The sequence below is a fragment of the Poecilia reticulata genome, linkage group LG15, assembly GCF_000633615.1.
Source record: "Poecilia reticulata strain Guanapo linkage group LG15, Guppy_female_1.0+MT, whole genome shotgun sequence".
NCBI lineage: Eukaryota > Metazoa > Chordata > Actinopteri > Cyprinodontiformes > Poeciliidae > Poecilia > Poecilia reticulata.
The window spans coordinates 14,913,963-14,928,294 of NC_024345.1; the positions used below are offsets into that span (position 1 = coordinate 14,913,963).

General features: G+C 39.6%; 1 protein-coding gene across 2 annotated transcripts in view; it reads right to left on the reverse strand.

Moving 5' to 3' along the window:
* Window positions 1-5,076: 5,076 nt before the first annotated feature.
* The window catches only part of dlg5a (discs, large homolog 5a (Drosophila)), a 44,896-nt gene continuing 35,640 nt past the window's right edge, over window positions 5,077-14,332 (reverse strand). For both annotated transcript variants that reach the window (XM_008429472.2, XM_008429474.2), the window contains 12 exons: window positions 14,002-14,164; window positions 13,364-13,497; window positions 12,303-12,470; window positions 11,992-12,175; window positions 11,206-11,354; window positions 9,903-10,073; window positions 8,942-9,132; window positions 8,712-8,855; window positions 8,437-8,564; window positions 8,152-8,261; window positions 7,223-7,332; window positions 5,077-7,100 (listed from right to left, as the gene is read on the reverse strand). In XM_008429472.2, the coding sequence (XP_008427694.1) occupies window positions 6,997-7,100; window positions 7,223-7,332; window positions 8,152-8,261; window positions 8,437-8,564; window positions 8,712-8,855; window positions 8,942-9,132; window positions 9,903-10,073; window positions 11,206-11,354; window positions 11,992-12,175; window positions 12,303-12,470; window positions 13,364-13,497; window positions 14,002-14,164 (1,756 nt within the window). In that variant the 3' untranslated portion in view covers window positions 5,077-6,996. The remainder of the gene's footprint in view (window positions 7,101-7,222; window positions 7,333-8,151; window positions 8,262-8,436; window positions 8,565-8,711; window positions 8,856-8,941; window positions 9,133-9,902; window positions 10,074-11,205; window positions 11,355-11,991; window positions 12,176-12,302; window positions 12,471-13,363; window positions 13,498-14,001; window positions 14,165-14,332) is intronic.

Below are 14,332 nucleotides of genomic sequence, written 5' to 3' on the forward strand. Positions count from 1 at the left end.
TCCAAGTATGACATGCATGCTATCAAATAAATTTATTACCAAGGAAATATTAGTGCTTCCACAAAAATAGCTCGCCGTAATGGCTGGCTGTCATTTAAACTAGGAGCAGATATGAGCTGTAAAACATGTAAGGCAATCCGATATTTGAATTACAGCTCTTCAGAGTTATGACTCCATGTGCGAGTGGTTTAGCTCCACATAAAGCAGGCTGCTGATCCGTCCCGATGTAGCTGTCCACTGTTTGGATGCATGTTGAATATTACATTTTGGAGTGAGAACAAAACCTAAAGGCAACAAGTTGGTTGAGTTTCAAAGTTTGATTTGCTCCGCATTGTAACCTCTGAATATTTTCACTTTGTCAAATCACTGCCACAAACTTCAAGTTTAGACAATAGACTAACAAACAGTAGTGCAGAATTGGAAAATGAAACATGCTTTTCAAAACTGATCAAAAACATAATATCTGAAAAGCATAACATGCATTTGTATTTACTCTGACTAGGCCATTCCAACATATGAAAAACCCTTCGACTGAAGATGAGCAGCACCCACAGCATCACGCCACCATCGCCACGTGGCTCCATGGATATGCTTCATTTAGGATGATTTGTAGTGTTAGCTTTACTACTATATTACATGCTACTTTGCATTACCAGTCTATCAATTGAAATTTGTGGTCGTAAAGCGACATAATATAAATATCTAAGAATGTAAACAATTTTGCAAGGCACCGTATGTTTGGTATTAATTTACCACAAACAGCAAGTTTAAAAAAAAATTTATGTTCCCTTCAATAAAATATCTTAAATTATGCTCACAGTGCCAAAATTCAGTCATTAAAATTAATCGTAAGCGTCACAGGGGAGAATTTCAAATAATGCAGAACCAAAGCCCAAGATTGTAGACGAGATGGCAGGTCTGTGACAGCATGGCATTTCTAACACGCCCAGAATCACAGGAACAACCCACATCTGAATCCCTGCTGCTGGACTGAAATTAGGGAGAGGAGGCGAACACTCCAACAATAAGAGCCGACACGAGCGCAGAAAGGCCACGGCGTCCCAGGCGCCAACTACAACGATCTTCCTTCTGTCAGACTTAAGACTTCTCAAGTTCAGTTGAGCTGTCAGCAGCTGTCTTGAAACAGACACCCCAGCTAAAGGGTTTGAGGCCCGACTTCTTTCTAAAAACAGGCAGGAGGGGACTTAGAGGACATAAGGAATTGGGACATGGCACCACACAGCTGCACGTAACAGTACAACAGATTTAGAATGTTATTAGTGACCAAAACCTTGTGCAACCTTCTCCTGAGAGTATTAAGTGACATCAGACAAAATGTTCCTGTAGACATGCGGAAAACCCAAGTAGACACTTTTTGATTTGATAACGTGGCTCATATTGGGAGGTGCCGGGTAGTTTCTTGTTCTTGCCATAAAGAACTCGACAGGCAGCTGGAGGGTCGTCATTCATTGTGACATTATTGGCCAGGAGACCATGTGACTCATGCAGCGCTCAGAGGAGTTAACCCCAGGCTAGAGGCGCTCAATCAACCAGCAAGATATGGCACAGCTCCAGGCTGTCCAAGTGGATGAAAAACATTTGGAAATATAATATTTTTTTTAAGATTTCAAAACTGAGTGATGTTTGTTATGCTCCTGTAGGCCTGAAAATTCACTTATCATTTGAAAGACGGGTAAAAAAAATAAATAAAAAATAGAATGCTGTTACACATTTGTTCAAATAAACAGAGGGGGAAAGTCCATCTTTAGAGAGGAAAAATAGAACGCAAACATGCAATGAAGCTCCACAAAAAGTGTAGTAAAGTAAGAGCCAATTTCCTGAACACACTTAATTACACTGAGCAGCTGATACTAATTATGCTGACAGATTTTTTTTTTAAAACCTCAGAAATTAAACAGTGCCTTGCAAGGATGGTTTAGTTTTTCACTTAATTATTCATGTGCTCCGTTGTGATTTTGTGTGACAGCTTATCTATCGCATTCATTCATTCATGTCTCATTTAATTCACCACTGAGAGGCCAATACAAATAGGAATAAAAATATAAAAGTGAAAGGATAAGGATACTTTTTTTCCTTCTTAAACAAAACCTTGAAATTATTGTCAGGTTTCTGTAAACCATGTCAGCCTCCACTCTGAAGTCTTTTCCAGCGTTTAACAGGTTTTCTTCCAGCATTGTTCTGTATTTAGCTCCATCCATCTTCTCATCAACTTTGACCAGCTTAGCTGTAACTGCTGAGAAAAAAAATAAAATTCATTTTGATAATGTTGCCACCGTCATGTGACACCAATACCCATATTAATGAAGTGTATAAAAGGAGGAATTTTACAGTAATCTTATTTGATTACTCTACCATTACTCGTCTTAGATTACATATATATAGAAGGATGGTTCACCATTTCTCTGTTATGCCACACAACCCTCCTATCCTGATTGGCCAGCTTGTTACCAGACCTGCTTGTTACCAGATCTGATTCAACACATTACTATAGTGTCCACTGACCATTTTCTATTTTCAGCAACACTAAGAGTTACCGTCCCCTTCACCTGAATAAAGACCATTTACTTGTGTTTAGCACAACTTCCCCTCAGAGCCAGAGTGCAGCTGCAACTCCACACCTGTGCGCTGTAGAAATTATGCAGAGGAGCTGTTGGAAAACAAGCTGCAGGAGGCATTTTGTGTCTAGAAGAGCCGTTTGCCAAATTATTAATAGGCATCAATCATGTACTGAAACTCCCAATGTTGACAATTTTGAAACCATCTCTCTAGGGTTTATTTTGCCATCGGTCTCAAACTCACATTTTGGTATCTTACAGGTTTACAGATTACATTTTTGTCTCATTACTGCTACAGTCCTGATGTCCATGTCATCTCCACTGGTTGTTATTCCCTCTTGCTTTCTTTAAATAAAATAATTGTCTGCTTTCATTACTTTTACAGTAAGCAGCAGACTTGTAAGTGGTTTGGAGCCATGCTTCAAGGATTCAGTCCTTCAGAAACTGTGTCAAAATCCTTAACACCCAATCACTTTAACGCCTCTGTAATCTTACCTTTGGTGCCGTTTGGATGGATGGATGCCTGCTCCAACACACCTGAATCTAACGAATGCATTCCCTCGTTAGCAAGTCACTCAGCTCTGCAGAGGCGTTCATGTGACTCAGGTGTGTTGGAGAAGGGACATCCTCTAAAAGCTGCAGGTTAGTAGCTCACCTGGGCTGGAGTAGGACATGAGGAGAAAAGCAGAGTTACGTACCACATCTGTTAATAATACACAAATCTGACATCGTTTGTGGGTCCACTTTGGTCATCTTATGTTGTTTGATGAGACTTCACTTGAAATGTTTGACAACAGGAAAACTAATTACTCTGAAAATTTGGTGTATTATTTTGCTGGCGGCAAACTGAAACCCATAATGAAAGAAGCCCCACCGGTCCTGGTTTCATAAGAAATGAGGTACATTTTTAAATTGGCCCAGGCTGAGATCTACAGACAGGTTCTCCCAGCTGACCGGACCTGTTAATATAAGACTAGAGTTTTTTTTTTTTTTTCCCCCATCATGAAGTTCATTTTGTATCTAGTAAACAAAGAAATAAACAGACATTTTGAAGAATAATTACTTTTCCATCCATTCATTGTCTTCCGCTTCTCTGGAGTCAGGTCGCGGGGCAGCAGTAAATAATTACTTTTTTCGTCATCTCGCAAATCTGGGCTATATTGAAAAACTAATAAGCAGCTCAATTTGCAGTTTGACACAGTCCATGTAGGAGATACAGCACATATGAAAAATGGATTCGGATAAAAAAAAAAAAAACAGATTAAGGTTTTGGCCTTGAAAGCAAAATGTTACGTTGTGGAAAATTAATACACTAACATGGTGGTGACAGCATGCTGTGGGTTTGTTTTTCTTCAGCAGGGACAGTTATACTGGTCAGAGACGACTGTAGGATGGATGGCATTAGAGGTCAATGCATGAAGAAAACCTGTCTGGGGTATCATACGAGTCAAGTCTTGGACAGACGTTCATTTTCCATCAACATAAACACAGAGCAATAATGGAATGCATAATTAAAAGCATAGTCAAATTTCATACTTGATTCCAAGTAAGAATTTGTGACAGAATATTGCAGTGGGACTGAAAGTTGAGCGGTTCCACAAACAACCAAACCTTTGCTCTGGTAGAGATATATCCCTGTAAGCTGCAATTGCGTGAAGACTGACCTACAAAGTTTTTAACATAAATACACTCCACATTTTCAGATTTTCTTTTTGTAAAACAAACCAGGTATCACTTTCCCTCCAACTCACAAACACTACTTTATTTTGACCTATGAACCCCAATAGTATAGATTCAAGTTTGTCCTAATGCCATAGAACCTTTTATAAATGCAAGACTTGTAGATGCAAAGTGTTTCTCGTTTGCTTTTTTGAAACCTTTAGAATTTGCTCCAACAAAAGATTTTTCCAGTTCCAGCACGATTAAATACAAACTAAGCACGGGGCATTTACAAGAAAAAAAAACTGCATACTGGTATTGTTTCTCCTTAAGAGATTGTGTAAATGGGGAGCAGAAAATTTGGATCATATAAGTAGCCACAGCTACTTATGTGACTAATATACAGTTAACCTATATACTGTACTTGGGATTAGTATTATTTTTTGCTTAGAGCTTAAAAGATTTTAAGTGGGAGGAGATTTAAAAAAAAATGGCAGCAATTCCTGGGGGACAGAACCAGTGTGTCCTCTGCCGTCTACCCCCCGCTCCTCCATTTTCTCTTTCAGAAAAGGTCACATTTAGCTCTCCAAGATCCACAGAGATTATGTCACACCTTCCTTATCTAATCTTTGCCACTGATAGCATTTTATCAGCACCTTTTTCTATTGACATGGACTGGGCTTTTTGTCCTTTAGCAATTCAGAGGACTCAAACATTTTCTCTTCATCCCGATCCAACCCGCGTTTTATATTAGTTGACACAACAGCTTGTTGAAAATACGGGACATTTTACACAACCTTTTTCAGTAGAATAGAAGACAAGACTGAGATACAGACTGAGCCTGTGTTGTGATACAGAAAATGAGTTTATTCTCATGTTAATGCTTCAACATACAAATGACATTCTTTTAATGAAAGAGTTCAATCAGTACCTGGCATCTAAACACTTTTTTTTTCTAGACAGGCATCTTATGTTGCATCTCACTCTAAAGTTGGTTTACCCTAACTACTCAGAAAAATAGCAACATTACAATTTGCTTCTTTTTCCTTTAGCCCAATAGTCACACTCAAGGACAAATTTGCATTAAAAATGTGCAAGGACAAATCCCTTTTTAATAACTCAAATAAGAAGTGATCCTTTTTTTTTTTTTTTTTAAATCAAGAAATAAAAACAAAGGCCAACAATGAAATGTAAGGAACTGATGTGAAACATAAAAACATGAATTAGTTACAGTAGAAATTATAGTACCTATTTGTAGTATGCTGGAAACACAAGAACAGTAACATGTTTAGGGTTCACAGATAAACATGTGCAAAAAGGAAATATAGGTTATTATATGAGGATAAAGGTGTTTCAGTGGATTTTGGCACAATAAAATATAGAATATAGCTTTAATAAGGGTCATTTTTTGGGGTTTATTTTTTGCATCCTGAATAATAGAGGGGGAAAAAAAAGAACAAATAACAGTTAAAAGTCACTAACATTTAAAGAGGTTTGAGGAAAATCCCTAAAGGTGCTTTGTAGCGTGTCTTTAAATTGTGTGGTGAGAAGTGACTGACAACCAACCACAAGGGAAAACCCCCATCCCAAAAAAACATAAAACATGTTCTTAACCTGTTGAGGTGTGACATGACTGCTAAACGCTTGTAGGAGTATTACCAAGTGACAATACATGGAATATATAGTTATATACGTTTTCTTCCCAGATTTAGCTGCATACTACATATATGTGGCATACTCTATATTGTTAAATAAGTGTTAAAGCAACAGAATGAGTTACACAGTGGTTAGTCTGAACCTGGAGTGCATTCTGAGGAGTTAACCTTTTGGCCGCCGTGTCGGCCTAACTTCAAAGTCTCACCATTGCTGCTTGCTTAAAACTGTGCTGGTCTCTGATCAGCCCCTTCATCATTTGTCAACAGGTTACGGTGAACTTTTGAAAGGAATCTAAAACGGGTCTTAATTAGTGTTAAATGACCCACGGTTGGTTTCAGATTAATATTCTAGTGTAAAGGCACTTCTGAAAGGCCTACTGTCTGTCCACACACCCGGCTGCTATGGGAACTATGCATAGAGTGAAACATGAGATTGTTGGCAAGCGGCTTCGTTGAACCCACTGCTACATTTGTTAAAAGGGTGAAATGCATTGATTTGCATTGTTGAAGAAATGTCATGACTGATCTTGACGCTGGTATTCCACTTCCATATCACTGCTACAAACCACAATTCACCTCTGCAGAAAGTTGCGTTTTCATCGTAAAGCTGCGTTCTCGCTTCTCAAAACCACCATGTGCACGATAAAGAAATAAAATGAAAATAAATTATAATTAGTTGTCAGTCATCGTCAAATGGGTGCATATTTGTAGGGAAACCACAAATGTCAGGAGCGGCAGAACTTCATTAGTGTTGAGGTTTATGGTCAAGGGACACTCGCATCAAATATCGAACACCAATATTCAGGACTTATCTCAGAACTGTAAACAGACAATGCAGCATAACGAACACACCGACAGAATCCTCAGGGAAGACTGATTAAACCTTAACGTTAATATGCAATGCTACCAACCTGCTTCAGAGTACGTCAGAGATAAAGGAGACCGATTATAAAACATAACAAAGACGAAATAAAAAATATATATATCAATAATTTACACAACTAGCTCATGGTAGTGTACCTATTGGTAAAGTGTGAAAGAGTTAATTAGTGTTTTGGGGAATGAAAAGCAGAGCCACGGCTCGCTGTAGTGGCGGCCAGGCTCCTCTAGGGGGAGCCAAGTGGAGTCCACAGGACTTTACTTTGTTCTTGATCAACTATAGTGGTGATCTGAGTGCAAATGTACGGGAGGTTGCCGCCTTGGACAATACCTGAAAAGAATAAAAGGAACTGTTTAAAGCTGACGGATCATTGATCACGTCACACAAACATGAAGATATTTGAGTTCCGTCTTATTTTTAAGTTTGTTTTTGTTTACCGACTGCATACACACCTGTGAAAAATTTGCTGTATTCTTGTTCTATTTTCTGCGCGCTTTCAAATTGCTCCTTGGAATGTTTTTGAGATACTTTGTCCCGCAGAAAAATTGGATCCTTCTGTTCCCTGTGAAGAAAAAACAATATAAACAGACGATGGTCAAAATTGGGTGTCAATTTACAACAAAATGTTATTTTAAATTAAGAATCTAAACACTTAAAACATTTCAATACAGAAGTTAAAATTAGTGTTTTGATATGAGGTAAAGTGCATTGTTACTTAAACTCCCTGACCTTCAGAGTTCTCCATTAAAAAAAAAAAAAAAAAAAAAAAAACCTCAGCAAAGTTAATACTGTGAAATTTTGTCTAACATGTCAGGGATAAGTAAAAAAAATGGTGGTATTATTTTTGTTGTTTGATTACTCCAATTTGTTTTCAGAACCGCCAAAAATAGTTATTTTCCATATAAACACATGTTGGGGAGCCGTTTTAAAACAAGCCTTGGTTGTGGCAAGGATAAAGCAGATGATTGATTTATATTCATTAATTTTGTGTAGCAGCAGATTTAAAATGAACCGTCTTCTGAAGTCATCCGTGTAAAAAGTTCCAGTGACTCCAATTAAAACAAGCATTTACAAACTCACAGCTATTACACAATATATAGTCCACAATTAAAATTACTGACTGATGAATGAATAGATTTTTCAAAATACTTTTGAAAATGATGCATTATTTTCCATCCACTACTTAAAAAGCAAATGAAATACAGCAGTTTGGGAGACAAACATTTTGGCAATATGCTCACTGTATTAAAAAGAAAAAATGTAATGAACGATTTTTAATCAAATAGAACAAGCGAATGTTTATTCTGCTCTATTATATTAACCACACAGAGCAGACAGGGGCGTCGCCACCATCTGTGTCATGAAGCGGGTTGAAACTTACTTAATCTGCTTGGCGTTTTTGTAGCGGATGAAGACAACAATAGGATAGATGTGAACACTGTGGAGCCTCTCAATGGCGTGCGGGGCGATGTCAAGCAAACAGTGACAGCCCTGTAATTTTACAATAAACAAAAAAAAACTGTAAAGTTTCTGTCACCACCATAAATATGAATTCAACAGAATCCAAGACTGATGAGCAGTAATCTTGATTTATGAGCAAAAGCAGAGATTAAGTGCAGATAAAAGCCGCTGGACTCCTGATAGACAAGAAAGGAAAAGGTGTTACCTTATCTGTTATTTCCTTTATAGAAGCAACAGTGGTGACATCAAAGTGTCCACTCCTGCGCTTGTAATCGATAAAGAGGCAATCTTTGACACCGCGTTCGATGGCCTGCTGCGAGGCCTTCATCACCTCTGCAGACGTGACAAAAACGAAAACCATTGATACGATGGAAAATTAAATGTCGGTCCAGTCTCATCCCTCTGGTCAGAAACCTTAAGGGTCATGTATTGTTTTCCCTTCTTATTAAAAAGTGAAACATCTGGATGAGGGCATCTCACCCAGCAGGCATCTGCAGAACTTCCCAGGAGATTCTTTAACCAGCATTTCCTTGACCGGGTCGCTGAGAGGCCCGAGTACCAGTACCGGTCGAGGAGAGGTGCACTCCACCTTCTGGACTCGCTGGTATGCCAGGCTCACACAGTCTGGGGAAAAAAATAAAAAATAAAAAAAGGTTAGATATAAAGCCTCTTTCTATTTCTACCCATAATTCCATCAATTTTCCCCTCACCATCCAGGAAGGGGATGGAATCAGTGCTGATGGTGTCCAGAGCCACCATCTCTTTACTGTCTTTGGAGCTGCTGCGCTTGTGTTTCTGTTTCCTCCTGAAAAACGATCGGCGGGCGGCTGCAGAGAGGGTCTTGCTGGAATCTTCCTTCATTTCTGTCACACTGTGTCTGCGATAAAACTCTTGGTCCATCCTACATCACACACACACACACACACACGCACACACACAAAAAAAACCCCAAAACATTCTCTCTAAAGGTCTCCAAACTAAAAACCTCGTATAGTTCAAGGGCTGCAGCAATATGTGTGTCGTTACTAGAGATGCACTTGAATGGTCAGAGACTAGAAACAGAATCGATTTGCACCACACCATGTGCTTCTGGGTTACACATGCAATAACACTCTTCAGAGTTGAAGTTGTTACTGAGGGAAGAGGCCTCAAAGTTAGCCGTTTTCAGTCTCAATGGAGTGTTTAAAACAAACCATAAGAACAAAAGAAAAAACCTTCAAGGAATCAACAAAGGTGCAAGGAGCTTCTAGAAAAACATCCTACAGAGGCATGTTGGAGCTGAACGTCTTACTTTTGACCATTCAGCTACACCAGATCTCTTTGGTTGGATTTAAACGGACATACGTTTTTCTTCCCAGGTAATCTGCTCTGTTTTACAACAGCCATAAATGTTGCTATGGCTACAGACACAAAGGTTTCAAATGTCAACTCCTTACTCATTTTTGTTTGGAAATGGTGAAATCTTGTTTAAGAATTGTGAAACACCTTATCCAAAAAGTAAATTAAGAAAGTAATTTGTTGATTATGATTAAAATTAAAATAAAATAAAATAAAAACTAAGCAATACAAAATAAGTGTTTAAAAAGAAGCCTAAAACCTCCTGATTGGTGCATCTCCAGTAAGTCGCACTACAGTTTTTTTTTTTTTGTTTTTGTTTTTTTTTCCACCCACATGTATTTGCTGGGGATCTGTCCTCTCTGGATCTGCTGTGCGTTCTCATCTAGCTGCCAGGCCATCCAGGTCCCAAAGCTGCCCTTTGGTAACGACTCATCCACATAAAGGATGTCATCCTTCTTAAAACTGAGGTCTCCTTCAGCCTCCCCCACCCTGTCGTAAAGTGCTCTGTTGGGAGGCAGAGACAAAGATAGATAGGGAGTTATTAAGAGAAGGGCGGTAGGAGGGCAAGACGAGGAGCGTGAAGCTGATAAAAATGGGAGAGGAGACGAGGTATGAGGAGAACCAGATTAAGGATCTTCAGTGCAGAAGTAGGATGACAAAGGAGGTGCAGAGCAAGTTTATCTAGCGACACCAAAGGCCTTTTCTTTGTCTTGCTCGAGGCTCGTAAGTTATTCCCAAGCAGCCTATCTGTGTCAGCCAGGCAAGCTGAGTGTATTTACTGCAGATGACATCACAAACCTGCCTGTCTATTTGACGAGTGACTGTGGCAGCTGTGGAAACAAACCGAGAATAAAGGCGAACCGATTCAAAGTTGCAGTCTACTTTTGAATTTAGTGCGACGCTTTTCGTCAACGAGGACGAAAAGGATTAGACGACCTTAAGCGGTGGCAAGTTGAGAGTCGCTGCGGTAACACAACGGATCTGGGACATAATTGGCTCGGTGAGAATGGGACAAACTGTCCGAAGAGCTCTGGAGGCTATGTATAGCATAACAGAGAGCAATAAAGCTGCTGCTGCTGCTTGGTTGAGGTCCATTCCTGTGCGGTATTAAAGAAAGCCCAAACAACAACGTAAAATGTAAAATAAATACAAATAAATGTAAAATAGATTAAATGCAGAGTGATGCATTTCAAGGGTTTATTTCTGATAAATCTGATAATTACAGTTAAATAATTAACTGTAATCTCTGTAATCTAATTTCTCATATAATTAGAATATTATTTAAGACCCATAAACATAGTCCACAGTTGTACATGACACCACAGTGGAGTACTTATTTTTCCTTTCACTTTTTTTTCCTTCCACCCACCTTCACTAACTTTTGCCGCCAATAACCGTCTGCTGAACAGAGGTCAAGTGTAGCATCCTCTCCATGATTTTATATGCATTAATATTACATTTCAAACTACTGAGGTAGCTTACAATAGCTTTAAATAAAAGAATAAAAGAAAATGCATCACTCTGTGTAACGCATATACGTGCTATATAGATTTTTGAAATGAACTACTGGAAAACTATGACTTTTCAAAGATAGTCAACTATATTGAGACGCTCCGTTGTTCGTGTAAATACGCACCGAATATAAAAGCCGTCTCCGGGTGCGTCTTTGACCGTGCTGAAATCGTCAGGCCGATGTTGCACCTTTAACGTCACCGTCTCTGCGGGTTTCAGCATCTCAACGTACACCTCTTCAGCCGTCTTATTCTTCATGTTCACCAAGTTGTACTGAGAGAGAGGAAATCACAAAGCGAAACAAAGTTGCAACGAAAACGCAGACCAGGGAGAGCGTTGCGTCACAAAAATATAAAACTCAGAAAACTGATGACTGCAAAAAAACAATTTCCTCCCGACTGTGAAGGCTCCGCTAGTAAATAGCCACATTTCCTCCAAGCTTTCAGCGCCATTAAAGTGTCGCAGTATTGATTTGTGCCACGCATGAGGGAGGAAAACAAACAAGGAGATTGAAGGACGGTGTGAAGCTGTGCGGTCTGATGACAGAGCTGCATTGCAATTTCCACAGCAGACTCTCTGTGGTTGAGAGCTTAAGTAGGAGCATGCCAGGAAACGTCTAGCAAGAATTTGTGGTGTTCTAGAAAGATTACCAATGTGGAATGAGACTGAGCAGATCAATGAGATACAATGACATGATGGAAAGCAGCAGCGGAGGAAACACAAAGCTTATTAGGGCTGAAGGGACTGAAAAGCTGCAGCTTCTGCAGCAGGTATGGAGCAAGATCTGCATACTGCTGAAGAAAAAAAAAAAACAGATCAAAATCCCCAATTCTCACCTGAAAACACCCAGTGTTTCCAAAACAGAAAGTCTTTGACAGCAGCATAAAATACTGCGAATACATGTTAGTACCTCTAGGATGAGATCCCCGGGATTAAGCCCCTCTGGACCTCTTGCAGGGCTGTCCTCATCCAGACTCTCTATGTAGACGCCCCGCAGGTTCCCTCCGCAGAGAGTAACGCCCACCTCCACCCCAGGCCTGTGGACCGTCACAAGTCGGGGCTCACCGACCTTCTTGTTGCTCTCAGGCGGCACTCTGGAGGAGGACAGGAGACGCTTTCAGGTTCTAGTAAGGTTTGCTTCATCACATTTTTCTTCAGGCAGAGAATATTTTAGCTCAGCTTTTTTTTTTTTTTTTTTCTTTTTTTTTTTTACATGTTTACCTGACAAAACTGTTGGGGCTGGTAGTAGGAGTGGTCTGCTTGGAGGATGGGGTGAGCGTGCCCTCGTCCTGCTCGCTGAGCGTATCAATAGCAGGGTGACTGTCTGGAGTTGCAGTCCCGCTCCCCTGTGGGGTTGACTGAGCGCTGACTGAGGGCTCGAGACGGGAACTGCAGGGAAAGAAAAAGAGATTTCAGCTGAATAGAATAGAATAGCTAAGCTCTTAATTTGCCCTCAAGTTGGGACAAATGGCACTTTAGTATGAAGTGGATCACAAATAGCAATAAATAAAACACTACAAATATATACATTTGGCAATAAACCAAAAATGAATGAAAAGCATAAATACTGCAACAAACTTGTTTTGCAACCCTTAAGGTGTGTATTGCAATAATACAAACTTATCTACTGGTAATGAGGGCCAGAAATTCCTAATGTAGACTTTCAGTAAGAAACACAAGAGCTCATCAGCTGCCTGGTTTAACTCATATTTAATCATTTATGGCTTTGCGCCTCGGTGATTGCTTTTGCAATGTGGGGCAGTTTCTCAAATATTTGAATTTGCAGAAAAGATGAAGAATTGAATTTGAGTTAATAGTTTGAAAATCAAGCAAATAAAAGGGAGCGCTGTGGCAAAATCCATCTGGATCCCTTTCTGCGCCAACAAATTCCCCGAAGGCTTCAACTAGGCCAGCCATTCAAGCTGTATTATTGGCGGGAGAAGAGGAGGTGGGGGTGGGGGTGGGGGGTTCGGACAGGACTGCAGTTCAAAGGGAAGAGCTTCAGGTCTGATTGACTGTAAAAAGACTCAGACTGTCTCCAAAGCTTAAATGTGTCTTAATGAAATCAAGCATCTAAGAAAAAAAGATCTCCGCTAAATTTTGTGAATCTTACCAAGCTTTACATCTCTAAAACACTGCTCTACAAAACATATTTAAATATTATTTCACCTTTTATTTATGAAGGAAAGTATAGCACATGGATTTCTGGAAAAAGTCTCAAAAGACATATTTAAAGCAAAAAAAAAAAAAAAAGAATAAAAAACAACAGAGAACAATTTTACCTGGAGCGAGAGTGGTTGCCTAGCTGGTACATATGTGGGTTGTACTGGGCCATGATGGTGATGGTGTCACACTGCTGTCCAATGATGAGACGAGCTTGCTGTTCTGTAGCATTCCGCAAGTTGATACCATTGAACTGATAAAGAGGAAAAGGTATAATAATAGAGAAAACGATGAGGCCAAAGGCTGCGAGACTGAAGCAGAGTGTGTGCCTATAAATGATTAGAGCTGCTTTGGGGGAGAAGAAGTTTGTGATAACTGTCAGGGGTTTGGATCATGCAAAAAAAAATTCCTGCTCTACAAATTTATGGTCATGTCAAAAGTTACTCATGAATATTCAGCATTTTTCTTTTTTAATACACATGAGGCACAAATTATTAGAATCATCAAAAAGGAGTTTTTGTTCATTAGTGTGTGGAGTAGATTTATGGAATGGATTGAACGAGGAGTTCAAAAGAAAAAAAAAGTACAAATATAAACCAGCTTAAAAAATTAATGCAATTAATGCAGGTTGGTTCCTAGAAAACCAAATAAATAATCACATAAAAACTATAAGTTTGCTTTCTATCATGTATCTGAAAAAAAACTTATTTTTACAGCCTGGAGATACAACCTGTGGCATTCGGCAAGATGTTCTTACCTCCAGTAATTGGTCTCCGTACTCCAACCCTGCCTGGTGGGCGATGCTCCCTCCAGTAACTTTTGAAACAAAGATTCCTCCGTTCTCCCCGCTCACAATAGAGATGCCCAGAGGCTCGGCACCTTTGTGAACAATGACGTTGCGCGGTTCCTCCAAGTACGGCCTGGCGTGAGAGAGGGACCGAAATTAGAAGAGAGCATCGCAGAAGCACCACTCGATGACTCAACACAAAAGATGACGGGGCACTGTCAAGTCACTTTACAGGGTCTGGTGCTAAAATTTTGCAAATCAGAGAATATCAACAGAAAGCTTGTGTTGAGATTTAAAAATG